The sequence below is a fragment of the Podarcis raffonei genome, chromosome 6, assembly GCF_027172205.1.
Source record: "Podarcis raffonei isolate rPodRaf1 chromosome 6, rPodRaf1.pri, whole genome shotgun sequence".
Classification (NCBI taxonomy): Eukaryota; Metazoa; Chordata; class Lepidosauria; order Squamata; family Lacertidae; genus Podarcis; species Podarcis raffonei.
Genome location: NC_070607.1, coordinates 1,586,556 through 1,613,534, shown reverse-complemented (window position 1 = coordinate 1,613,534; position 26,979 = coordinate 1,586,556). Strand labels below are relative to the sequence as shown.

Sequence of the window (26,979 nt, the reverse complement as noted above, 5' to 3'; positions counted from 1 at the left end):
ACACAGTAATTCAGTTTCACTAGCAAACCAGAGGTTAAACTAATCCCTTTCTAGCCCTGTGACGAGTGTGGGGAGTGTTCGTGCAACACACCTACACACTGCAGCCGACACACCAATGTGTCGCAACACACTGTTTGGAAAGCACCGATCTAGAGTTTATAGCCCAATCCTATGCATGCACACCCAATGCATTCACCGAAACAAATGTAATTAGGACTGCAACGTAAGTGCAGCTGGATAACTCAAGCAAATGACCAGAGAATTTTGATTAAGAAGGAAGCATCTCCCCCCCCACCCCCCACTGAGTTCCAGGAGGCTCCCAGTTAAGCCTGTATAGGATTGCAGACTAAGATTCAGATTCCTGTGGAACCACTAAAATATTTGGCAGTCCTTGCAACAGGAAGCAGATGTATGGGACAGTTCCTTCAAGAAACAGTAGCATGTTTTCATTCTTCTCACTATGCTTTCAATAAATGTCCCTCAGAAGCCAAAAAGGAGCCTTTTCAGAGTTGCCAATTTGTGGGATTATTTTTAGGAGGCACTTAATAAGATCACGCTTCTAGAATTTCTTTCATGAAACACAAAACTGAGTGAACTAAACAATCTTCACTTTTGTGGAAGTAGTAAAGTTTGCTGCAATGACAGGGCTTGACAGATGTTATTATTTGTTTATTATGCTCTTTCTCAAGTTTAATTCAGAGCAGTTCAAAAATTGTTCATAGGCAGCTTTGCACCATCCTCTTGATCCTCAGAGGGAGAAGACCTATTTATCTATAGCAACAAAGCTGTCAGTATCCAGAGTTACTACAGATCAACTAGGAATCTTCTGGCTCAGAACTTTCCTGTGTCATGAAATTCAGCAGACAGAATTAAGGAAGACACTTTGCAACATGGGCACAAGAATTATAACGACCCATTTAAACAAGCTGCTGAGAAAATGTATGTGAAATGTATACTCAAGAGGCAGAACATACAGCAATGAGGCATTGATGTTAGAGCAGGTATCTTCAACCATTTTAGACACACCTTTAACCCAAGCATGCATTTGGAGACCCGTTTCTGAATATTTTACCATATATTTGCATGGTGGAATTGCTTCTGTTGTGAGCCACCTTAGATCAGGCTGCAGCCCACTAGCTCTCAACCTAACGGTTAAGTATATTAAGTGTATATAATCTGTTAAAGAGTTAAGTGTATAATCTGTCAGTTATTTTTTTTTTAGGCATAGCACAGATTTGGGATGGGGGACTGGTGAAGCTACAGATGTTTTAAGCGCTGCTGTTTTATGTTTGTAAAAATCAAATACACCGGCTTCTCACATTGGTATTAGACTTATCACTCCAAAAAAATGCTAGCAGAAACTGTGCTATTGCTGAGAAGCTTGTCTACCAAACTGTATTTCAAAGTATGCCTTCAGAATGTTTTGAGTTAGTTCAAAAGGCCACTCATGACTTAGACATTTTGCTCAAGTACCTCAAGCACCCCCACCCCACTCAAAGGGAATAGTTCGAAAGAATGCCCAACTTGCTTTGGCATCTGAGCCAGACTAGCCCACAAGCACCTCTCCCTGGGAGTAAAACTACAACAATAAACTAAAAAGCAAGCCGCTTGCCTCCTTTCCATGAAACCCCCAGTCAGCGCCTGAGGCCACTGCCTCTCTTGTCTTGTGGCAGAGCTGGCCCTGCCAGCACAGTTTGGGAAGAGCTGCTGCTTTTTCCTTGCACGATGCTTCCCTGTCTGTTGGTTTTGGAGGGGTCAAACCCGGGAGATAATCTTGTTCCATTTTCCTTTTCCTCGCATTGGATTTGTGCCCTGACTCGTAGACCACAACTGCATGCCGCATGCAAGGATCTCTGCAGAGCGAGCACGCTTAGCAAGGAAGACGCAGCACAACCCCAGTGAGAAGCATGGGTGATCACACCATCAAAAATATCACCGGCCGAGTTGGGCAGATCAAAGGGCTGCTTGTCTGGTTAGCTGGCAATCCTAAACTGGCAGCTCACCATTTTACAGAAACCTTAGGGAGAAATAAATATTAGTTAAGAAATGATGCTGGATGGGGGGGGGGGTGTTTCTGCTTCCCTGCTGGGGGAAAGTTTTCAACTTTCAAATTCCCCAAATGTGGGGTGCTAAAAAGCTGTAATGTGACCTGAGAATTCAAAAGAAATTTTGGTTAAATTAATATAATTTAGCTTTGCTTGTTAAGTTAAAGTATGGTAAAAATGCATAGAAATCATTAAAAATGATTTGCCAAGTATTTCCAGTTATATTATATATTGTCATTGTTATCAGTATTTATTATTATTTACATTTTCAGAATGTAAAATTAAAAAAAAAGGTTTTCCAAAAGTAGTTTATGTGCTTCTTCATCAAATGTAGATTTACAAAGCTAAATGTTGTCCACTCACAAAAATAATAGTAGATTTTGATTCTTCACATTCAAAACTTAATTTTAAGACCACTCGCTGAAAAAATTGTCTGAAAAATTTAATTTTCTCCCCCTAAATGACTCCCCTCCTCCTCCCTCATAAAAGGATTCCCCCCCCCGCAAAAACCCCTCCTTTGAAACTCAGTTTCAGTTAGGATCTATTCAGGCGGCGCCTCGCAAGAAACTTTCGGGCGACGGAGCCGCCGCGTCGGGAGGGGGAACCTTAGTGCCGGGCCGCGTGTTCCGCGGGGGACCCTGAGCGCCGAGACACCGCGCGGAGCGAAGCCGCGTGGCGCGCGAGAGGCCATGGCGGGCGCGGCGGAAAGCGGCGCCTTGGGCGGCCCAGGGTCTTCCCCGGCGGGCGCCGCTCAGTCCCGTCCGGAGGAGGCGGCGAGGACGCTCCGCGGGAGCCGGCGGGAGGATCACCCTGCGGTCGGTATAGCCGGGGAAAGAGCCGCCCTTCCCTCTTGCGCTTCTCTCCCCCCCCCCGAGAGGGACCCGGGCGCGGGGGGAAAGAGCCGCCCTTCCCGCTTGCGCTTCTATCCCCCCCCCCGAGGGACCCGGGCGCGGGGGGGGGGCTGGGCAGACCTTGCAGCGGCGCTGACGCGTCAGGCAGTTATTTCTGCCTTATAAATTGACAAGATTAAGCTTGCATCCCGCCCTTCATCCGTAGATCTCTGGGTGGTTCATAACATAAAAATGCAAGATTAAAAAAACCATAAAATACGCAAGAAAAACAAACAAGAAGAAGAAAGTTATGAAAACATTGTCCCCATCCTGGAATCAGGAATGGACTCTGGTAATATAGCAGCACCCTGAGAGGGCAAAATTTGACGCCCCCCCCCAATCCTCTTTTCACAATAATTCCTTCTGGAATAGTTGCCTTTTAATGGATTTTCTCAGTAGGTACCTGTGTAAATAAGGGTATTATTATTATTATTATTATTATTTGCCCCATTGGCTTAGTGCCCTGTAGTGTATAAATTGTGCTTTTAATGTATGTTACACACTGCACAATGTAATGTAAAAACATTTCCCTCACCCACCCTGCCCCAGTGAGGAATAAATATTATGAGGAGTGGTGTAGAAATGCCTTTAAATAAGCAATTAGAATAAAAAACAGCAGAACCCTGCCTCCAGGCTTACAGTGTAAATAGACCAGTGGCGTAGCGTGGGTTGTCAGCACCCGGGGCAAGGCAAGTAATTTGCGCCCCCTAACCCATGGATTTGCGCCCCCTAACCCTAACCCCCAGATGTTGCGCCAGGTGCGGCCGACCCCCCCTGCACCCCCCACGCTACGCCACTGCTCCCATCCTCTCATAGCTGGAGGTGCCGGCGACTCAACCTGGGGGCCTTTTGCAAGGAAAGCAGCGCTCTCCCATGCAGCCACGAACTGTAGTAGACCGGCTCTTTTGAGAAGCAAGGCGGCCTCGGCTGAGGGACGTGGCTGGTCTCTGCAGGGGAAGGAAAGGAAGAGACCGCGGGGTCTTTTTCTTCCAGGCATCCGTCCAAGAAGGAGCGCCTGCCTCTGGTTTAAACCTCGCTCACCAGAAGAGTTGCAGATCCAGCGGGAAAGCAAATGCGGGAGAAAGTCTCCTGAGAGGCGCCCTCCCTGCTCTCAGAATGGCGGGATGATGAGAGGCGCCCTCTAAGGGACAAGAGACCTGGGAAATCCACCTCCCACTGAACTGAGCTGGGGGGGGGGACTTAATTGGAAAGAGGATCGCAGCTTCCTCGAAGGGAGCCTTTGACCTTGAAGCTTGCTGCTGGCAGGGTGGCTTTTTGCGGTCGCCCCAATTTGGGGCGCAAATACCCGGCGGCTTCGCCCCCAACCCCCGCGAAGATGCGGCTTGGGGGGCGCGCACGCGTTTCCACCTGACTCTCTCCCTCGCCCCCTCCCCGGAGCGTTGCAGTGAGAAAGGGAGAGTCTCCCGCTCGGCTGTCGCTGTTTCTATCCACGTGTCCGCCGCCAGAGGCAGCAGCGTCGGTGGTGGGCAGCCGTGCCTGTGCGAGCAAGTCTGGCGGCGGAATGGTGGCGAGGTGCTGCGGCTGCCGCCGGGCCCTGGCATTGGTGCCTCCCGGCGCGCTCTGCCTGGGCGCGGCACTCAGCGGGCTCTTCAGCTTCGGCTTCTTGGCCTGGTGCTACAGCCTGCGCCCGAGGCTCTTCGGAGACTCCGGAGGCAGCGAGCGCGCCCCCCCAGATGTTGCGCCCGGTGCGGCCGGCCCCCCCCTGCACCCCCCACGCTACGCCACTGAAATAGACACAAGAAAAAAGGAAAGGGGGGTATTGTCAGTGGTACCTCTGGCTATGTGCAAAGTGCAGTGCTAGCTTTAAGTGTTTTTCAACCTGCAGCAAACAAAGAGAAAATCATTCCCTTCCCCGCTTGCAGTTGGTAATAGAACAGCTTGTGAATGGCAGTTGGAGGGAGAGTGTCTCTGACCATGCTTTCTGCTGGTTATGATCTTACTATACTATCCTTTGCCATGTGAAACTGCATCCACTGATGGGTGAATGGTTGTGTGTTAAGGGCTATACACCTGGTCGAAGGAAGAGCAAAGGACAATAAAGTTGGCACAGCATTATGTAGGCACTTGTCACAGGTACATGTCTCTATTTAGTTATGCAGTGCCTATCGCCATGCCAGGTGCCATACATGGATTAAGAGAGAGATGGCACAGACTTGCAGTTTAGCTGCACGTGACACATAAGGAAAAGAATCCAAAGCGAAGTGTGCCACATATCAATGAGTAAAAGTAAAATATATGTGTGCAATAGCTTCTTAGGTATTACATGAAGGGATAAAGAGCAATTTGGACATGTGGAGCAGCAAAATAAAATCAACAAATAAAATGAACAAAAAATGTTCAGGATGAATAAGCAATAGAGCAGGGTTTCCCAAGCTGTTTTGGACTACAATTCCCATCATCCCTGACGACTGGTCCTGCTAGCTAGGGATGAAGGGAGCTGTAGTTCAAAAACAGCTGAAGACCCAAGTTTGGGAAACCCTGAACTAGAGTGAAGTAACATGTATATGTGACCCAGCTCTGTAGTTTTACAGAGAAGCCTCTCAAACAGCCAAGTTTACTGGACTTAAGTAGCTTTGCACCCTTGACTGACTGACCTCAAATTCTGTCATGCCCTGGTGCAGGTTCATCTCTGGACTAGAGATGAAATAGCAGTTATGCTGAACTCAAGAATCTAAGAATGATCCATGTATTCCACATTTGCTAACAGCAATCCTGTAAGAAAGGTCAACAGTATTTGCATACCCCAGATGACAAGCCAAGAGGAGTAGTGTCCTGCTAAAAGGAATATACTGTGTTTATGGCTGAGGCATTTTAAACCATTTTTTAGTTTAGAAAGAAGTTAAATAGGATGGGACATGATAGATGTCAAGAAAGGGGATAGAGTTTTTTTTATAAATTTTATTAGATTTCCCACAATTATAACAAAAACCCCAGAGCAGAATGACACACAAAAACAGAAAAAAAGAAAAAGACATCAGTTAACGAAAGAAGAAAAAAGGAACAATAAACAGATAAACAATAACAACAAACTTAATTCTTTACAAATCCAACCTTTTAAACATCTTGGTTGACTTCCTCTAGTCCCTCCCTTCTGAGTTTCATTGTAGTTAAAAGTAACAGCTTTCCAATATCATTATTAAACTAAAACAATTTCCAATTATAGTCCATCTTACTCACTTTTCTTAACATTCTAAATCCCGTTTATTTAATTATAACTTAGTTTAATCCTAGGCCTATTTGTTTCTTTCAAGTAATTTCTAATTTTTTATATTACAATATTTATTCAAATAGTCCTTAAATTTCCTCCAGTCCTCTTGAAACTCCTCTTCTTTCTGGCTGCGGATTCTTCCAGTCAGGTCAGCTAGCTCCGAAAAGTCCATCATCTTCATCTGCCCATCTTCCACTGTTGGTAGTTCTTGTGTTTTCCAATTTTTAGCAAGTAATATTCGGGCGGCCGTTGTGGCATACAAAAATAATTTAACATCTTTCTTGGGCAATTCCAAACCTGTTATTCCAAGAAGAAAGGCCTTTGGTTTCTTAATAAATGTATATTTCAACATTTTTTTCAGTTCATTATAAATCTTCTCCCAGAAGTCTTTCACCTTGGGACAAGTCCACCACATATGGAAAAAAGTACCTTCTTTTTCTTTACATTTCCAACAAAGGTTATCACTTTTGTGATAAATCTTTGCTAATTTTACAGGGGTCAAGTACCATCTATACATCATCTTCATAATATTTTCCTTTAACATCGTACATACAGTGAACTTAGCCCCTTTCTTCCATAGCCTCTCTGAATCCTCCATCATTATATTATGTCCCACATCTCTTGCCCAATCAGTCATAACCGATTTAACTTGTTCATCCTTTGTATGCCACTCCAACAACAAATTATACATTTTAGACATATTCTTAACATTAGTATCTTCACAACTCCGTTTCCAATTTGGTTTTTCTGTTGCAAAACCATTTCTCTTATCCATCTTATATAATTCATTAATTTGATAATATTGCAACCAATTCACTTTATCTTTAATTTGTTCAAATGGTTTTAATTTAAAACCTTCTGATCCTCTAACAACAAATCTGAGTACCTCAACCATTTGTTTTCCTTATTTAACTTTTTTGGGGCCTGTGCTTCCATTGGCGAAATCCATTTTGGTGTTTTTCTTACTAAGAGATCTTTATATCTAGTCCATACATTGTATAACGCCTTTCTAATTACATGATTCTTAAAACCACTGTGGGCCTTTATCTTGTCATACCAGAGATATGCATGCCATCCAAATCTATTATCCAGTCCCTCCAAGTCTAACACATCATCGTTCTCTAATGGAATCCAATCCTTGATCCAGCAGAAGGCGGCAGCTTCAAAGTATATCTTCAGGTCTGGTAGGGAAAAACTCCGAGAAATGTTTTTATCATACTGCGACCCAGAGCCATCCAAAGAAGGTGGGAGATCTAGGACAGATGAAAGGAAGTACTTCTTCACACAGTTCATGCTTACTTAATATGGAATTTGCTACCACAAGATGTAGAGATGGCCACCAGATTGAGTGGCTGTAAAAGAGAATTAGAGAAATTTCTATAGTAGCTGTATACAACCTCAGAGTCTCAGAGAAGGTACCCCATTGAGTACCACCAGTTACTGGGGAACAACAGCAGGAAAGGGCTGTTGTGCTCATCTCCTGCTTCTGGGCTTCTGACAGGCGTCTGGCTGGGAAACAGGATGTTGGATAAGATAGGACTTTGGTCTGACCCCGAAGAGCTCTTTTCATGTTCTTAACTAATCTGAATCTCATCTTGCAAATTCCTTCTTAGATTCAGGCTCTAACTCTTCTTATAAAACCCTTCTGATTTCAGTGCGTCTTTAAGTATGAAAACAATATTCAGGATTGGAGCACAAAGAGTCTGTAGAGAATCTGAAAGCTGAATGTTCAGCTCAAATATTTGTAAGAGTTTTAAAGCAATAACTTTTAATACACTTAACTTTCTATTCAAGTGTAAGAATGTGAAGTTTTACAGGACCCTCTGCAATAGTTCTCTGCCTGAGCTGGGTCAACAATCTCCTCCCCCCGCATCAGAATGCAGAACTCCATGATCTGATGTGATTTTTACTGAAATAACCCTCTTATGAGTTTGGCATATTAAAAGAGAGCTTATTTTGATGGTTGTGTAACACAAGCCACCAGAGGTTTAAGAAAGTATTAGCTTGTTCAAGCTTATAAAATGCAAACTTTACAACTCAGATATTTTGCTTTTTTGATATGAAGAAGGAATCAAGCTCTCTGTAGTGATCAAGGCATTATAATATGATTATACTGTGCCAGGTGCAGGTGAAGCTTGCAGCATGTCCCTAGCAGTGCTGCAATTTTACATTTGCACAGTATCAGCTGTGTGTGTCAGGTACCCCAGCGCTTAAACAGGGAACCTCATGTGTGGAAGCCAGTTCCTAATTTGACAAACAGGGTTGTGCAACATTGTCCTCTGTAACTGGCAGGCTGCAGGAAGGTGCTGCATCAGGGACAAGGAGCCTGTGGCCTCCCACAATGCCCATCAGCCCTGACTTTGCTGGCTGAGGCTCAAAGGAGTTGAAGTCCAAGATCATATGCAGGTGCCACAGAAACCCCATCCCTGCTCTGTATTAGCCAGCCCTGGCAAAAGTACCAGGAGCCTCACCTTCTGGCCCTGGCTAGTCAACAGAAAAGTACCTTCTGGCTCCAGCTGAACCCGTGTGATATAGTAGTTAGAGTACTTTGCTAGACCCTGGGAAATCCAGATTCACATCCCTAGTAAGACATGAGGAATGCCAGGTGACTGTCCCCATCTCTCAGCCTAACCCACCTCACAGGGTTATTGTGAGGTTAACATAGAGGGGAGGAAGAACCACATTTGCTGCCTCAAGCTCCTTGGCAGAAAGGTGAGGTATAAATGCAGCAAGTAAATACATCGCTGTGGCAGTTATTTATAAATAGCAGTTCTAGCAATGGATATTCCAAGTTCAGTTTCAGATACAGCTGCTTGCCGCCCCCTTCCTGTGTCAGGGGCTTGCCAAAACACAGATTTAAAGCAATCCCTGCCCAGTAGGCCTAGGACAGAACTGGCCCTGTTTTATGAACAATCAGCATTGCTAAATCATGCCCCTCCCCTTCCAAAACACTAAACTGCACCTTTTGGAAGACAATTTTATTGGCATTTTCAAAACATGACCAGCAAGTCTTTTAACAGACTGTCTAGCAGTAAATCCATTAACAGGCCTGAAAAAACTGTGTGTGCTGTGCTTTTTTTGGGGTTCTTCCAAACGTCTCTAGAGTTGATGGGAAAACACTTTCAAAATATTGTGGATAAAACTGCTTGAATTTTGTTGTGTTGCAGTAGCTTTTACATCTATTGCTTACTCTTGTGTCTTTCAGCTCACAGGGATGATGTCGCTGGAAGTGGCTGAGAGCAGTTGTGTGCATGCTGCTTTCTTAGTTTACTTAGACCTCTTAGAAGGCAAGTTAATGGAGGCAGCTTCAAAGGCAGACTGAGGAATAAAAAACCCAAGCTGCTAAGGCTTATCATTTGGTTTAAAAAGAGTGCCAATAACGCCCTTGGACTTTTGCAGACATCCCTTGAGCCTATCTGCACTTCTGAATTGTCCCATCTTGAACTCCATTGGATGTTTCATTTTCAATTAATTTCACTTTTGATTTGTATACAGCCTTTCTATATTACTGTGCACAAGTGATAATAAAAACATAACTTTCAAATAAACAACTTATATAAAATAAAGTAATATTTAATAATCCCTCGGAATATAATAGTGCACAGTAAAATGAAATGTCAGCAACTAATAAACAGAAATTCACACTTTACAATACATAATAACTAAATATAATCAATAAAAACAACAGCAAGTCACAATGCATAGAATACCACATGTAAAAGGATCAAACAGAAACAAAAGACATACAACTTGCAAAATTATTTAAAAAGAAAATCCCTGAACTCATCTTCTCGCTTGCCAGCTGTTTCTGCTGTTCATGGTCTGGGAAAGGTTCCTACGGCTGGAGGATGGGGCAAGGCAGGTGGAAAAAGCCATTGCCTGGTGGCCAGTGCAAAGTCTCTCTCCCCTCGACTCTGCATATCAGTGTTACAATGCCCAGCCCCACAGAGCCCAGCATACCTGTAGTGACTGTCCTCTCTCTCCCCATCAGGCGGAGGTGGTGTCACACATGAGCTTGATATAGTTAGATTCACATCTTCATAGGATTCTTGTTGGTTTCATTAAAACATACAGCAGTAGTTGCACACGGATGATTCCCCCTTGCAAGCTGTTAGAGAAAATAGATCAGTTAGACAGCTGACAGTCACCCAGGTGAGTCTCCACCTCCCACCCACCCCTTGTAACTTCACATCAAATATGACTAGCACTATGTGTCCTGGGTACACGCAAGATCCCTCTCTCGTGCAATCATATGCACAATCATGGCCATTGTGGTGGTGTAGATAAATTACTGGAACTGGACCAAAATGAACCTGACACACATCCCTACTTTAATGACTTACCCAAGGTCACTAAATGAGCTTCATGGCTATCTCTCAGAAGATGGTTGTGAGAGTAAATAAGGACAGGAACATAGGATGGTGCCTGTCAGGTCCCTGGTCCATCTAGCTCAGGATTGTCTGCTCCGACTGGCAGCAACTCTATGGTTTCAGGCAGCGAGTCATTGCCAGCCAGAGCTGGAGGTACTGGGGACTCAAGCTGAGACCTTCTGCATGCAGAGTAGATGCCCTGACCCTGGTCTGTGTTCTTCCCCAAGAACTCTTGAAGGAAGAGAGAAATGTAATACAGTATCTAAATATACTCTAGGTGTGTCACTTGTTCTGTGGTTTGTTTCAGACTCTTACGTCTCTTACTGCAAGACGCCTTGAGCCTTCCTTTAGAAAAAGGTGTTTTAGAAATCCAGTGAACTAAACTGAATGCTATTTTTAATTTAGTTCATTCTCATTTTGCTGCTGTTCCTTCAGCTAGGAACTGGCATGAGGTGTCCTACATTGGCCTTGCGGAATTCCAGCTTGTGTGTCTCTGTGGACGAGAGAGAGAAACGGATGGTTTTCAAGTGGTGGTGCCAACTCCTGTCCACGTGTCAATTAGCCATGAGAGGTGAGCAAGGATCCACAGAGGGTTTGGTTTTGAGTTTATTTTAGCCAAACCAAACATAGGTTGGCAATGCTCAAGGCTGTTTTGCTCCTGCAGTTTTGCTTGGCAAAGCTTGGTGAAACCATAGAAGCTGCCTTTGAAGATTGTTTTAAAACTTTGGCTGGTTCAGAATATAACAATCAGGACTCAATGAAACACAACTTGCAAAAAAAATCATCACCAGCTGCTAGCTTGTTTCTGAGCACATTTCATATATAAATGTAAATCTCATCTCCTGCCTTCCTCGGAGGGTTAAAGGACTGGGTCTCAAGTGGGCATTAATAAAAAATTTAAAAATTTCAGATGCTGATTTCTAGATCCAGGGCCAATACAGTGGTACTTCAGGTTACATATGCTTCAGGTTACATACGCTTCAGGTTACAGACTCCGCTAACCCAGAAATAGTGCTTCAGGTTAAGAACTTTGCTTCAGGATGAGAACAGAAATTGTACTCTGGCGGCGCAGCGGCAGCAGGAGGCCCCATTCGCTAAAATGGTGCTTCAGGTTAAGAACAGTTTCAGGTTAAGAACGGGCCTCCGGAACGAATTCAGTACTTAATCTGAGGTACCACTGCATCTGTATAATACAGTGGCAGAATTGTGGACTTGCGCAGTTTAGAAAATTTCCTTCTTGTACCCCAGGATCAGATGGTTTCCAGATCACTGTTGGCTTTTGTCAGTGACATGGGAAAAGAATACCAAATCCTGATTCCTTATGTGTTGGTAGGCACCCACAAATCTGTTGAAACATGTTTTTAGTTACTGGAGTTACAATATCACCAATGCATCTTTGACTATTTCATTAAGCTTTTCATTCATGTAGAGTTTCTATAAATTTGTGTGGTGGTGATGCTGTTTGCTCTGTCTTTGGCATTCCGCTAAAAGATGACATTCTTGGGATGGCAAAGGGTGAATGAATTACATTGATTGAAGGTCCACTTGGCAACCAGTCTTTCTAATAGGGCAAACATTGAATGTGTGATTTCTCTCAAGCCTGCTCTGTCTGTTTCATTCTCAGCTGCCAAATGACTCCACTTAAGAACTTGTGCCCAGTTCTTCTATGTGGCTGCAGTTGTGCACACCATCATAAATACTAACAGTGAATTAGTTTGCCATGTGTAGATCCTTATGCAACCTAAACAGTCTCGGCTGTGCAGAAGTGGGCGATAGCAGCAGTTTTGGAGAAGCCCAGTATTTGTAAAGAACCCAAAGTTGTTTGGGGTGGGGTGTGGAAATCCAAAAGCAGCTCAGTGAGGGCTCAGCATACATAATGGACACAGAATACTGACTGTCTTGGTGGGGTGGTGGTGGAACAGAATGGAATGGAATATCCGGGAAATGGAATATCCATGGTTGACTGGTCAGAATCTGGAAGATCAGTGCTCCGCAGTGCTAATTTTGTGGCAAGTCCAATTCTTCAAACCAGGGTTTGTCATCTTGCTTAAAATTTGGATTCATGAGGATCCAATGACTCACTGTTTTGAATAACTTGCATGGGACTGTATTGCTTCATAATGCAGGGAAGCATTTGAATCCTCCCCAAACATTGAATCACGTGAGTCTTTGGACTGAGCCAATCACACGTCAGCTGGAAGATGGTGTTGCACATGACGGCAATGAGGACACAGGGCTAGGTCTACATATTCCTTCTTTTTTGACATTTTAAAATTCATTTTCACTTTTAACATTTATCATCATACATAAATCAAAATCGTTTTACAAGTAGGATTCTCGGAATCCTGGAACTTCCCTCTAGCCCTCCATGGTTTCCCCAGATAATCTTTTTCAAACTGCATCGTATCGTATTCTCCGTATTTTCTTGAAACTCAATTTTTATCATAGTTCTCGCTTCATTGCAAGTGTTGTCAAAATCCTGCCAATGTTTTCAATTGTTTACAGTGTTCATAGAATCATAGAGTTGGAAGAGACCACAAGGGCCATCGAGTCCAACCCCCTGCCAAGCAGGAAACACCATCAGAGCACTCCTGACATATGGTTGTCAAGCCTCTGCTTAAAGACCTCCAAAGAAGGAGACTCCACCACACTCCTTGGCAGCAAATTCCACTGTCGAACAGCTCTTACTGTCAGGAAGTTCTTCCTAATGTTTAGGTGGAATCTTCTTTCTTGTAGTTTGGATCCATTGCTCCGTGTCTGCTTCTCTGGAGCAGCAGAAAACAACCTTTCTCCCTCCTCTATGTGACACCCTTTTATATATTTGAACATGGCTATCATATCACCCCTTAACCTCCTCTTCTCCAGGCTAAACATGCCCAGCTCCCTTAGCCGTTCCTCATAAGGCATCGTTTCCAGGCCTTTGACCATTTTGGTTGCCCTCCTCTGGACACGTTCCAGTTTGTCAGTGTCCTTCTTGAACTGTGGTGCCCAGAACTGGACACAGTACTCCAGGTGAGGTCTGACCAGAGCAGAATACAGTGGCACTATTACTTCCCTTGATCTAGATGCTATACTCCTATTGATGCAGCCCAGAATTGCATTGGCTTTTTTAGCTGCCGCGTCACACTGTTGGCTCATGTCAAGTTTGTGGTCAACCAAGACTCCTAGATCCTTTTCACATGTACTGCTCTCAAGCCAGGTGTCACCCATCTTGTATTTGTGCCTCTCATTTTTTTTGCCCAAGTGCAATACTTTACATTTCTCCCTGTTAAAATTCATCTTGTTTGTTTTGGCCCAGTTCTCTAATCTGTCAAGGTCGTTTTGAAGTGTGATCCTGTCCTCTGGGGTGTTAGCCACCCCTCCCAGTTTGGTGTCATCTGCAAATTTGATCAGGATGCCCTTGAGTCCATCATCCAAGTTGTTGATAAAGATGTTGAATAAGACCGGGCCCAAGACAGAACCCTGTGGCACCCCACTAGTCACTCTTCTCCAGGATGAAGAGGAACCATTGATGAGCACCCTTTGGGTTCGGTCAGTCAGCCAGTTACAAATCCACTGAGTGGTAGCATAGTCAAGACCGCATTTTACCAGCTTCTTTACAAGAATATCATGGGGCACCTTGTCAAATGCCTTGCTGAGATCAAGGTAGGCTACATCCACTGCGTTCCCTTCATCTACCAGGCTTGTAATTCTGTCAAAAAACGAGATCAGGTTAGTCTGACATGACTTATTTTTCAGAAATCCATGCTGACTATTGGTGATCACAGCATTCCTTTCTAGGTGCTCACAGACTGTTTGCTTAATGATCTGCTCCAGAATCTTCCCTGGTATTGATGTCAGACTGACTGGGCGGTAATTATTTGGGTCCTCTCTTTTCCCCTTTTTGAAAATAGGGACAACATTTGCCCTCCTCCAGTCTGCCGGGACTTCGCCTGTTCTCCAGGAATTCTCAAAGATGACTGCCAGTGGTTCTGAGATCACATCTGCCAGTTCTTTTAATACTCTTGGATGCAGTTCATCTGGCCCTGGAGACTTGAATACATCTAGACTAGCCAAGTATTCTTGTACTATCTCCTTAGTTATTCTGGGCTGTGTTTCCTCTGCTGAATCATTTGCTCCAAATTCTTCAGGTCGGGCATTGTTTTCTTTATCGGAGAAGACTGAGGCAAAGAAGGCATTGAGGAGTTCAGCCCTTTCTGTGTCCCCTGTTTGCATTTCACCATCTTCTCCTCTGAGTGACCCCACTGTTTCTTTGTTCTTCCTTTTGCTACAAACATACCCATAAAAGCCTTTTTTGTTGCTTTTAACCTCTCTAGCAAGCCTGAGTTCATTCTGTGCTTTAGCTTTTCTGACTTTGTGCCTACACGTGCTGGCTATTTGTTTGAATTCCTCTTTGGTGGTTTCCCCCCTTTTCCATTTTTTGTACACATCCTTTTTTAATCTTAACTCAGTTAAAAGTTCTTTAGATAGCCACCCTGGCTTCTTTAGGCACCTTCCATGTTTCCGTCTCATTGGTATTGCCTGAAGTTGTGCTTTTACTATCTCCCTCTTAACAAACTCCCAGCCATCATGAACTCCCTTTCCTTTTAGTATTACTGTCCATGGGATCTCACCCAGCACTTCCCTAAGTTTTATGAAGTCGGCTTTCTTAAAGTCGAGAAATTGAGTCCTAGTATGCTTGGCTGTGTTCTTTGAAATAACTTTTAAAATTCCCCCAATCTTTATTAAATTTATTGTCCTTTTGATCTCTGATTTTCCTGGTCATTTTCGCTAATTTGGCATAGTCCATCATCTTTAGCTGCCCTTCTTCTTTTGTAGATTGATTGTCCTCCTTCCATCTTTGGGAAAGTTTCATATCCCCAAATATTTCACATTTTTTCCTATTGATAATTCCAGGGTGTTTTTGTTTGTTTGTTTTTGTAATTCCTTTTGTTGTTGTTCTGTCATATTTTGTACCAACAATTTGGTTTTTGTTTGTTTGTTTGTTTGTTTAGCTTAAATCCTGCTACCCAGCGAAACCCCAAAATTCTATCCAAGACCCTTGGTAAACTTTTTGACGGGTCTTCTATCACCAAATCATCCACAAAGGCTTTCAGTTTGTATGCTTTGCACCCAAACGTAATACTTTTTATTTCATCATCTGAGCTTATACATCTTGCCAGTGTTTCTAAGACTAATATAAACAGCAATGGAGACAGGGAACATCCCTGTCTTGTCCTTTTTGCAATTTTACATTTTTCTGTTGTCACATTATTCACTATCAACATAGCCTGTTGTTCTGAGTAGATTGCATCTATTGCCCTCTGAAATGATTCTCCAAAATCCATCATCTCTATCATTTTTTCATAAACATCCAGGACACATTATCAAAGGCCCTCTTTGCATCTGTGAACATTAGTACTGCTTGCTTATCATTCCTGGCCTCCAAGAGGCCTACATATTCCCACTGGTTCCTTCATACATTCAGAAATGAATACTTGAATAGGGCTAATGTGGTGGGGCAGTTCTCATGTTTGTCCATATAATACGTGTGTTAATTTAGCTTCTGTAGCTTACATGGGCAATATTTTGTATCTGCCTGCTCAGTTTCAATGCTGTGTTCTGCACCTACAACGGTGATCTTCGTGGCAATTCTTTGTGCTTCAGAGACAGGACAAGCCATAATAACAAACCAGCTATTCTGGGTCAGACTCTTGTCATAGGCTACAAAATACAGAAGGAAATTAGAAATCTTTAAGTGGGCACTCAAACTGGGAGACTGAGGAACGTTACAATAAGAATGATTGGGCATTCTGAAAGCATCCACAGGAAGACTTTTTTCTAAGCATTTCCTGGGCTGGAGATTTGCAGGCCACACCTAGTAATGGGAGATTTTGCTCTAGTGTTTTTCAGCTTGGGCTGAATCCTCAGCCTCTGTGTTCAAAAGTGAACCAAAGCCTCATTATTGCCACACTGCCTGAATGATTAACATTCAAAACATGTCTAATTTCAAATACTTTTTCAGCAGAGAGGAAATAAAAGTTACAGTAACACTGACATCTTGTTTTGGCAATGCTTAAATTAATGAGCTCATTACTCCAGCTCCCCAGTAGCCATCAGGAGGAAGCTTTGAAATACTCATACTAGTAATTTGAGCATTTCAGACTATCTTTGGCTCTTAACGAATACAGTCTTTAACCTTCCTTAAGGGGCTGGGGTTTTTTGCCAAAAGCCATCATTTTACTTTGCACACTTCTTATTTGGGGCTTTCTCTTATGTTGGTGCCCAGCCTCAGCAATTAAATCAGAATTTAGGGCTGAAATCCTATACACACATGCTAGGAAGTAAGTCCTATTGAAATCAGTGGGACTTCCCAGTTGACATGTCCTGTAAATGATTGATTATTGTAGTAATATTTTAGTATTTTTTTTTTAGTAAATTGCAGTAATTTTGTTTCATTTGGGATTGTGCTAGTCACTGTGTACTTCAGGGCTAGCTGGTGCTGACCTTAAGAACTTCAGGAGTAAAGGGGTTGAAAAGGGTCAGTGTGAGTTCTATGGAAAGAGTCACTGTTTCCATCTGCGCCTCACCCACTGGTATTTCTATATTTTGTCCCGCAGTGCTTTTGAAGTAGAAAATGCTTCTGGCAAATTTGTGTGTTATTCTGTCAACCTGAGACATATCTTATCCCCATCCCCGTTCATGACAGATGTGCTGTACAATGCCTTCAGTGTAATTGGAGATGAAGCGCTTCAGTGAGAGTTCCTTCCCTGTTTCTATAACAAATAACTTCTGTAGAAGTACAGGTTATCAGGAATTCCGTAGGTTGGCCCCAACAATGCTGCCTTGAGGCAGTGGAAGTGCTGACTTCCTTATTTCCAGAGATTTATTCTCTAAATCATATCCAGCGCAGAGTGGACACACATGGTTGTATGTCAGATGAAGTAGCCATTGCATCTTTGATGCCAACTCATGGCATTTTTGAGCTGGCCTCAATTAGGAAAATCCAGTTACCAAGGATATGACCTCTAGAACTTGGTCTCTTTCAGTTTTTTGCCCTCACTCTGTGCCTTGAGTACTGCTGCTCTGGAATGCAGAAGGAGCTGAGTTTTTAAATTTAGTCTTCATAACACAGTAGAGACAGGTGGCTTTTGTGTCTGGGAATCCTGCCCCCCCCAACAGGGCCTGGTGGAGAGGCAGCCTGCAGGGAGTCTGAGCTGTCTCCTGAGCTGAATCTGGGACTTGGTGCATGCAAAGCATTTGCTCTACCACTGGGCCGCAGCCCTTCTTCAAAGAAGCATCTACTTTCTCATTTGTATTCCTCTCTGGAATTCAACAAAAACGGCTTTCACAATCCCTAAATGCTTAGAGAAGAGGAGGGGAGGCGGAGATACCCCCCTGCCCCCCCACCTCTGTGTTGACCCTTGCTTGGCATCAGCATACCAACTGCTGCCCTTTGACTTCATAGTGTGCAGCTGCCTCAGCTAGCGGGCGATTTCCATTATGAAGGCTAATTGGCAGTCATCACAGGAGAGAAGTCACATGCAGGGAGAGGCTACGCTCAGCTGCTGCCTGCCACCCTTTTGAAGCGTGCTGCATTCTGCAAAGTGGCAGGTTCTTCAGCTGCCAGGAGTCCTCAGGGGAAGGTGATAATGAACAGAGGAGAAAAAAGTACAGGGAACCTGCAAACGGCGCAGGGAACCATATTCTACAGTGTGCCAGGATGTAATAAGCCGGAGACCCAAGTTTGGTAAACTCCGCTTTAGAGTAACGGGTGGGGTGGGGTTTGAGTGAATCTGAAAATATTTTAATTATACAGATACATTCATGTTGTGTAATTTACCTAACTTTCTTATATGACTATGATTCTGCAATCATGGCTGCTATCTGTTCAACCTTATATTCTATTATTATTAAGCTAATCGTATTCCATAACTCTGGGATCTTATCTAAGCCAGTGGCCATTGCCACCACAATTATACCAAAGTGATGCTGCGTGTGCCCTTTAGTGCACGGTAGCCCCACCTAATAACTTTAGATTTGTGGCATGTTAGCAAATTTTATTTATACCCCTCCCTAGCTATTCCCATGGTGACGGGGAAAGCTGCTTTTGTTGCACCGCTATCAGTCATCCATCTTTTAGAGGCATGGGAGCCCCATCACAAAAAAGAAAAGAAAATAGGTGGCAGTCCTTTTGATAAATTTGTCAAAAAGGCTGGCAGGCACTGTTTGGTTTCTTTGATAGCAGAAGCATGCAAGATTTACTCCGAGGATATTTGATTTACTCGGAGTTCTTTTTTAGATACTTAAAGAAGAACTATTATTAACTTGATCTGTTTGTAGATTGACTGTGAAATTTAAACAAAGTAAGCAGAATTGCTGGAGTCTTTTTCTTTCTTTCAGGTTGAGACAGATCATGAAGAGATCATATACTCTGAAGGATGAACCTGATTCTCCGCTCTCTATCACACTGGCCATAGTTGAATCAGACTCCACAATAGTCTACTATAAACTGACACATGGTTTTGTAACCCCAGAACCTCCTGACGATACTGAATACATGGATGATAAGCAGCGGAGGAAGAAAAGAAAGAGGTTTATGAGACGATAGGAAAATAGACTACTGTGTTAGCTCTGGACTACATCAAATCTCTAAACCAATCTGGAACTGTATATGTGAATTAAAAGGTGCAATTGGGAGCTGAACATCTGCTTTGAAAATCCTTAATTAGGTCTGAGAATTGTAATAAATGGGAACATCAAAGGTGCCATGGACCAATTCAAGAATCTGTCCTCTCCTCATCAGAAAGTTCAAGCTAGTAGACTACTTGAAAATACATTTTTTTTTGGTAACAAAACCATTTTCCACCCTTTGTTCCTGATTCAGTCATTGTCCCAAAGGCACCTAAGAGTACTTAGTTTTAGAAATCATTGACTTTCTCTAGCAAATTCCTTTGTGCGTGTCCCTATTAAAGTATTCACAGCACCTGCTATATTAAATTACTTGATTGTAGGTCCCTTGCTGAGTGAAGCAATCCTCTGGAAAGTTTGCTATAGTTCATGCTCATAAGAAGGCGACGCACACACTCCCGCCCACCCTTTGGGTTGAAATGTGCTGCAGCTGGAAAAAGATGACTTCACTGCTGACTATTGCTACTGCCAAAACTTTGGAAGGCATGGTCCAGTCCAGTGAACTGAAGGTGAGTTTAGCACTTGTTTATGTAGAGGTTTTGATGCGCTCAAAGCACTTTATGCATTATCTCGATGTGTTTTTTTTACAACAACCCTGTAACATAGGTCCATATTGTTAGCCCCATGTTGCATTCAGGGGGACTGAATGAAAGTGGCTTGTTTAAGGCCAGCTGCTAACTTAATGAAGAAGGTAAGACAGTTAGAGCAGGAACTTCCTGGCTTTTTTTTAAATCCTGAAGTTTTTAACAAGAAGTCCAGTGAGAAAAGTGGCTAAAAACATGGGGTAATGGCCACTAGCTGACACTGCCATATAGGCTTAGTGTACAAGTAGCAGGACAAATTCTCAACAAACAAACATCACCATATGTTCTCTGTACGTTTTGGGCAAACATCAGCAAGAATGCTAAATAAACAGCCCGGTCTGGAAGTGCCCTATAAGTTGCACATCCATGCATGTATGGTACTGCTTCCTGTCAGTTTGTTCAACAGCTGCAAAGTGGTGGGGCTGAGTGGACATTTCCCCAGCTTTTATCTCCTACCAACCCTGCACCTTTCCCCCCTTGCAATAGTTCAAATGGTGACCCTTTAGTTTGGGCTCCCCCCGCCCCCCCCCACAGCACCTCTTGGTTTAGTAGTGACTGAAATAGTTCATTTATTATTGGAGGCACTTTCTTTTATCTACAAAACATCAGCTACACATTGAATAAGTGGCTAACAGTAGGATGTGTTGCCAGCTTTTAAAATAATCTATAGTTGGAGGCAGTAATGCTTCTGAATATCAGTTGCTGATCCCCGCCCTTCTATAAGCCTGAGAGGCAAATAAGGGGCAAAACCTGATAGAGACTCTGTTGCTGTTGGTGCTGGGGGAACTGGCCTCAATAGCTCTTTACGTAAGAGCGTGGCTGCTGGATCAGGCCAAGGGCCCATCAAGTCCAATATCTTGTTCTCACAGTGGCCAGCCAGATGCTTATGGGAAGCCCTCAAGCTCCTGAGCACAGCAGCTGTCTTTACTCCATTTTCCAGTTGATGGAGGTAGAATATAGGCACCAGGGTTGGTATTTGCCCACGGCTTTCAAGAAAGAGTTAAGATGCATAATAATAGGATGTGTCCTTAGGGTCAGGGACCTCCAGTTACCTCAGCCTATCCAAAGTTTTTATCCTAGGACCCCTCCAGACATCCTTTTCTTGTGCATTCACAATAATTTGTGCCTCTGATGGGACAGCTGCATGCAGTCCTGCTTTCAATACTATTTGTGCCTCAAAAGGTTTGGGCAGATACACTGCTTCATTTCCAATTGGTAAGTGTCCTGTACCTTCCTGCTGAAATCCTGTACCCTTTTATACCACAGATCTTCCAGGATGTGGTTATTTCACGCCACTTTTGCTGCACTACAGTGGAAGCGTGCCCCTCCAGGCAGCAGTCATGCTGAGGAAGCGTCACAGAACATCTGACAAAGCAGACGGGGGCATGGATGGGTCAGTATGCAGCTACCACTAATGCACTGTTGTGCCAATGACACATTGCGGATGTGCCCACAGAAAACCCCACCAGTCTGGAAGGGTCCATAGTTTGTGTGCTTTTTCTTTGGTCAAGTTATTATATTTAATGATTCTGTCAACTGTATGATTTAAATTCCTGGTTTACTCACCTGGCTCTAGGACGAGTTCTTGCCCCTGACATATTCTAATAGCAGGCATGTCAGTCCTTATCTAAATTATTATTTTGAATTCTAACAAGTAGAGTCGTCTTCCCCAAGCTGGTACCCTCCAGATGTTTTGGGCTATACTTCCCATTAGCTCCAGCCAACATGTCCAATGATCAAGGATGATGGAAGTTGTAGGCCAAGAAATTCAGAGCACCCTAGATTGGGGAAGGAGTCCGTTGCTTCCCTGTCTTCTGAGAAATCTGATGGCGTCAGATCTTTCTTTTTGATCACTAGAGTTTCTTCTTGTTCTTTTGTAAGTTTGGCTTGAAACAACTCATGCAAATTGTATGTGTTTTTAAATCCGTTAACATTTCTCATGTGGCCAAGGACCACACAGGCATGTTTTCGAGCACAAAGACTGCTTATGTTATGATTTCAGATTTGGAACTAAGGAACTGGGATACACTATTTCTCGGCTGTGTGAATTCAAGCTTAGTGCGGTCCATAGGCTACAACAAGAAGCCTTTCAGGAGTTGGCAAGTTACCGTAAGTATTTGCAGAAGTCTCTTTGTTAAGCTCATTGGGTGGTTTAAAAATCTGGATAATTTAGTTATTTTAAAGTAATTTTTTGATCTCATGCATACAGAGAAAAACAGAAAACACCTGGAGCTAAATGTAGACATCTGTTTTACCACAATGCACCTTGGAACTTCCTATGCCGTATGAAGCAACATGCACACAATATTCACTACAAGTGGAGACTTTGGACATCCAAAACACTACAAAGGCAGAGAGAAAACAGTGATCGTGACAAATATGGATTCTTTTCAGGCTTTGATTTGTGTACTTTTGTTGCAAATACCTAGAAAGCTTCAAGATCTCTTAATATGTAATAGTTATGCTTAAATGTGTTTTATATCACTAGTCTTCAAGCAATGGTTCAGGACTTAAAGATCAGGAATGTACCCATGTCTAAAGTGAATCACTTTGACTTTGCTGTCACATTTTCTTCTTTGTCTCCTTTTGGTTTAGTGTTTTATTTCCCCCTTAAGAAAATGAAGAAAAGAGGAGGAAGTAAGAAAGTAGAAAGATGGGCATGCTTACTGAAAGAAAAGAAAAAAGAGAAATTTGGGTCCTATGTTGCAAGGTGGGCCTTGGGTCCGAAATTATTTTAGACCGCTGCTTTGAAGTAGTGGTGGGTTGCCTTCAGTTCTTTTTTTGCACTTCTTAACAGCACCTCCATAGTTGACCAACATATTCAAGCATGCGTGCACTCTCAGGATGTCATAACAGTTAAAAAGTGTGTTGAGTGACCAACAGGAAGGGCTGGTGCTCAGTGGCAGAAGCACTTGCTTTGCCCATGGAAGGTCCCAGGTTCCATCCCTGACGTCTCCTAGGAAGCCCTGGAAAGGCATCTGCCAGATAGTGTTGACAACACTCCCTTCGATGGACCAATGGCCTGACTTGATAGACATTTTTTATTGCTGTAAGCATGCGCTGTTGCTTAAAATTTAGATCTAATCTTGATGAATCAGACTGAGGTCCACCTAGTCCAAAATACTGGGGACTAGGTACTTCCTCCCCTCCCCCACCCCCACCCCAAAATATGCCCAGAGACTCGCTGGTAGATGTGAGCCTACATTTAATGCATCATTTGGTAATTGAGAGTTGCAGCAATAAAATATTTCATTTCAACAAATGGGGTAGGGATTGTGGTACATGAAAATTAAAAATTAAAAAGAAGCAGGTTGGAGAAGCTTAAATTTTCCCAGGGAAATAGCATCTTCTGCATGTAGTACTGATCTCCATTATGCACAAAAACAGATTTTCAAGCCAGTTTATACTGGTTAGTTCAGGGTTCCTGCTTCTTAAACAACTGCAGAACAACTACTCCAAATCTCACTTGTCTAAAAATGGCTTCATGCTTTAACACTTGAAGCAACCATATTAGAGATCAAATTTTGTTTTATCTTGATACACCTAAGACATTAGTTTTGCCTAATATATTGACTTTGTGGCAAATTATGTAACTGAAGTTGCAATATTTTGATCTCCCATCATCCTGTCTGCTGTAGTGTTTTCCCTCGATCCCTGCTTCTTATCGGTGGGACATGGTGAAGGAAAGAGGCTCATGGAGAGGTTAGAGCAGGTTGGCCATGGCTAGGATTGATCCATGCGACGGTCACCTCCAGGCTTGACTACTATAATTTGCTCTACGCGGGGCTGCCTTTGAAGCTGTCCCAGAAACTCCAGCGGGTGCAGAATGCTGCAGCGAGGCTCCTCACGGGGTCTCTGCCATGGGAGCATATTCACCCAGTGCTTCTCCAGCTGCTCTGGCTCCCGGTGGAGTACAGGGTCAGATTTAAGGTGCTGCTTTTGACCTTTAAAGCCCTTCACGGCCTTGGACCCTCGTACCTACGGGACCGCCTCTCCCGGTATGCCCCACGGAGAGCCTCAAGGTCCATAAATAGCAACACCCTAGTGGTCCCGGGCCCTAAGGAAGTTAGAATAGCTTCAACCAGAGCCAGGGCCTTTTCAACTCTGGCTCCGGGCTGGTGGAACGCTCTGCCTCGTGAGACCAGGGCCCTGCAGGATCTGATTCTTTCCGCAGGGCCTGTAAGACAGAGTTGTTCCGCCTGGCCTTTGGCTTGGAGCCAATTTGATTCCCTCCCCCTCTTTCTTTTTCCTTTCTCCTCCTGTAATGAGGCTGCATCCTAATGTTTTAATGTTGTATCTTATTTTTTTTTAAATTGTATTTTAATCAACTTGTTTTTATTATTAGTTGTTAGCTGCTCTGAGCCCGGTCTTGGCTGGGGAGGGCGGGGTATAAATAATTTATTATTATTATTATTATTATTATTATTATTATTATTATTATTATTAGGATTGTGTGAAACTCCTTCGCTGGTCTTTTCAGAATTCTTTTGGCTTCCCTGAACATTTCTCAGGGTCCCTCACTGCAAATTAAGGAGGAACTTCTCAACTGTGCTCCACATTTTGCTTCAGGCAATATTTCTGTGGCATTTCAGCCTATAGCTGAAGTTTAATAAGTGTTTCTCATGAGCCACAGGTTCAAAGATCAAATAGCCAAGCGAAAAGGGATCTTAATTGTGCTGGAATGAGGCAGCTTCAGAACCCTCCAATGACAGCTACACTAGAGTAGCCGAATAAGTGTCTATGATTCATGGACCATCCCATTTTCTCTAGATTCTCTTTTAGCAGTCCCAAGCCAGGAGGCAAACGTACACCTTCAGCAAAATCAAATCACAATTTATTTGTTTCAATTATCCTGTTGTGCGTTAACTGATTACCTGTGCAATTTTTAATTATCTCTGTGCTGTTTCATTTGGGTCCCTGATTGCCTAATTGCTATGATTACTCAGTCAGTCAGTTTTATTGCACATAGCCAAAGGCTGCGGCAATGTACACAGAATCATTCAACAATTAACAGAAAATATAGTAGATTGATAAAAAAACTTAAAACATTTATATATTGTCAGAACATTACCTACTCTAAACAGAGCTATAAAAGTACCTTAATGTACAAGTTAAGACATTAAACAATAAAATTTATAAGCTAACATCACATGGCCACTAATATATTAAAAAATAATGTTAATTAATACAATGTGCAATTATAGTCAGAGTTTGGTGATAAAGATAGAATATAGCTTGATGTAGATAGGGTCAAATAAATTCATCTCCTTTACAGTTGGTGGCTACCTTGGCTATATAATTTGCTCTAATTTTCCTAGCGGCAGTTGCAAAGCGTGCTACACGCCAGGTCGCATACTTATCTGTGTGAGGAGATATAAAATCATGTCAGAGGGGTTCTGGCCAGGGGACCTTGTCCTTATAGGTGCTAAAAATCTTTCTCTTGCTTCATTATATAAGGGGCAGCGCAAGGTATAATGCATAAGGTCTTCTACTTCAGGACATCCTCTAATGCAGACACGTTCCTTTTTTGGTATGCCTTTGTGTCTCCCATCTCTACAAGCAGAGTTTATTGTACTTAATCGTAACACTGTGAAAGCTTTCCGAAGTTGCACAAAAGTCAATTCATTAAAATAAGATGTGTGTTCCTAGGCCTCTCTAAGTTTAAAATATAATGGGGTGTATATAATGTGCAATAAATATAATGTGTACATAGAGTTTAGATCGTTTTTAGTTGCCACTGCCCTTATGGTTCGTTTAAAGATATTTTTCTGGGAATATAAGGGAAGTTCTTTGATCTCAGTCACTGAGAGGTCATATTTGTCCATCAGTTGGGCAGCATGGTGTACCCAGTTTTTAAAGGGTAATCCATTCGAGAGCTCAATCAGGTGTTTTTTGGGTAGCCTAGTGTTGTCCATCTGTTGAACTCTAAACGAGTAACAAAGGATTCTTTTATCTATTTGGCTCTCTATGCTCAATATGTGAGTTTGCAACCTGACCATGGCAGATTGCACATCTTTGTGTAAACCTAAAAGAACTCTTAAAAAATGATTCTGTGGGGGTTCCAAACCAGAGACCTTTGAGGTACCCCAAACCTCTGCACCATATAAAATCTGGGCCATTGTTTTTGCTTTATACACAGATAGAGCTGGGTTGACCAGATTTCCACCTTTACAAGCATCAAATTTCAAACTAGCTTTTGCTGATTTAAAGGCTTGCAATTTAATATTAAAGGTAAAGGGACCCCTGACCATTGGGTCCAGTCGTGACCGACTCTGGGGTTGCGGCGCTCATCTCGCTTTATTGGCTGAGGGAGCCGGCGTGCAGCTTCCGGGTCATGTGGCCAGCATGACTAAGCCGCTTCTGGCAAACCAGAGCAGCGCACAGAAACGCTGTTTACCTTCCCGTTAGAGCGGTACCTATTTACAGTGGTCCCTTGGGTTACATACGCTTCAGGTTACAGACTCCGCTAACCCAGAAATAGTGCTTCAGGTTAAGAACTTTGCTTCAGGATGAGAACAGAAATCATGCTCCGGCGGCGCAGCAGCTGCAGGAGGCCCCATTAGCTAAAGTGGTGCTTCAGGTTAAGAACAGTTTCAGGTTAAGTACGGACCTCCGGAACGAATTAAGTACTTAACCCGAGGTACCACCGTATCTACTTGCACTTTGACGTGCTTTCAAACTGCTAGGTTGGCAGGAGCTGGGACTGAGCAACAGGAGCTCATCCTGTGGCGGAGATTTGAACCGCTGACCTTCTGATCGGCAAGTCCTAGGCTCTGTGGTTTAACCCACATGTGATGGGATGATGAGCTGCTTGTGCGTAAAGTCCTAGTCCCTCAGAGTTTGGCTAAGTCCACAAACCTCTGTCTGTGACGGAGCTCCTTAAGCATGGCTCCATCAGTCGCTCGTAGAATCGGACAGTGGGCGTTTACGGAACTTCTTCCAGCATAAAAGTTCCTTAACGGAAACGCGTCTTCTGGACTCTCGGCGTGACAGTTTCCGGCGAGGAGTGGGTGTCCCTATGGGAGGTCCTGAAACCTCCCCGCTATTTTCGCTGGAAGTGTCTCTGAGCCCTCCCTCCGACTCACTTTCCCTTGGAGCTCTTCCTCTCCCCCTGCTGGTTCCCTCCCCAGCTGATAAGTCTCTCTCAGCCTCTGTGAGCCCTTTCACCTCCTGTTTCTCCGATGGCAGTTC

At 43.4% G+C, this 26,979-nt stretch overlaps 1 protein-coding gene across 4 annotated transcripts in view; it reads left to right on the top strand.

The window, feature by feature from the left end:
• The first annotated feature begins 2,719 nt into the window (after nt 1-2,719).
• TSEN15 (tRNA splicing endonuclease subunit 15) overlaps nt 2,720-26,979 on the top strand; it is a 37,015-nt gene continuing 12,755 nt past the window's right edge. Inside the window, exons 1-6 of one of the 4 annotated variants that reach the window (XM_053391095.1) lie at nt 2,720-2,860; nt 9,370-9,451; nt 10,970-11,105; nt 18,917-19,713; nt 21,791-21,897; nt 22,384-22,498. In XM_053391095.1, the coding sequence (XP_053247070.1) occupies nt 2,735-2,860; nt 9,370-9,451; nt 10,970-11,105; nt 18,917-19,124 (552 nt within the window). In that variant the 5' untranslated portion in view covers nt 2,720-2,734 and the 3' untranslated portion in view covers nt 19,125-19,713; nt 21,791-21,897; nt 22,384-22,498. Of the gene's footprint in view, nt 2,861-9,369; nt 9,452-10,969; nt 11,106-18,916; nt 19,714-21,790; nt 21,898-21,972; nt 22,499-26,979 lie in introns of all 4 variants that reach the window. The other 3 variants (XM_053391091.1, XM_053391094.1, XM_053391092.1) reach the window with 3 other exon arrangements.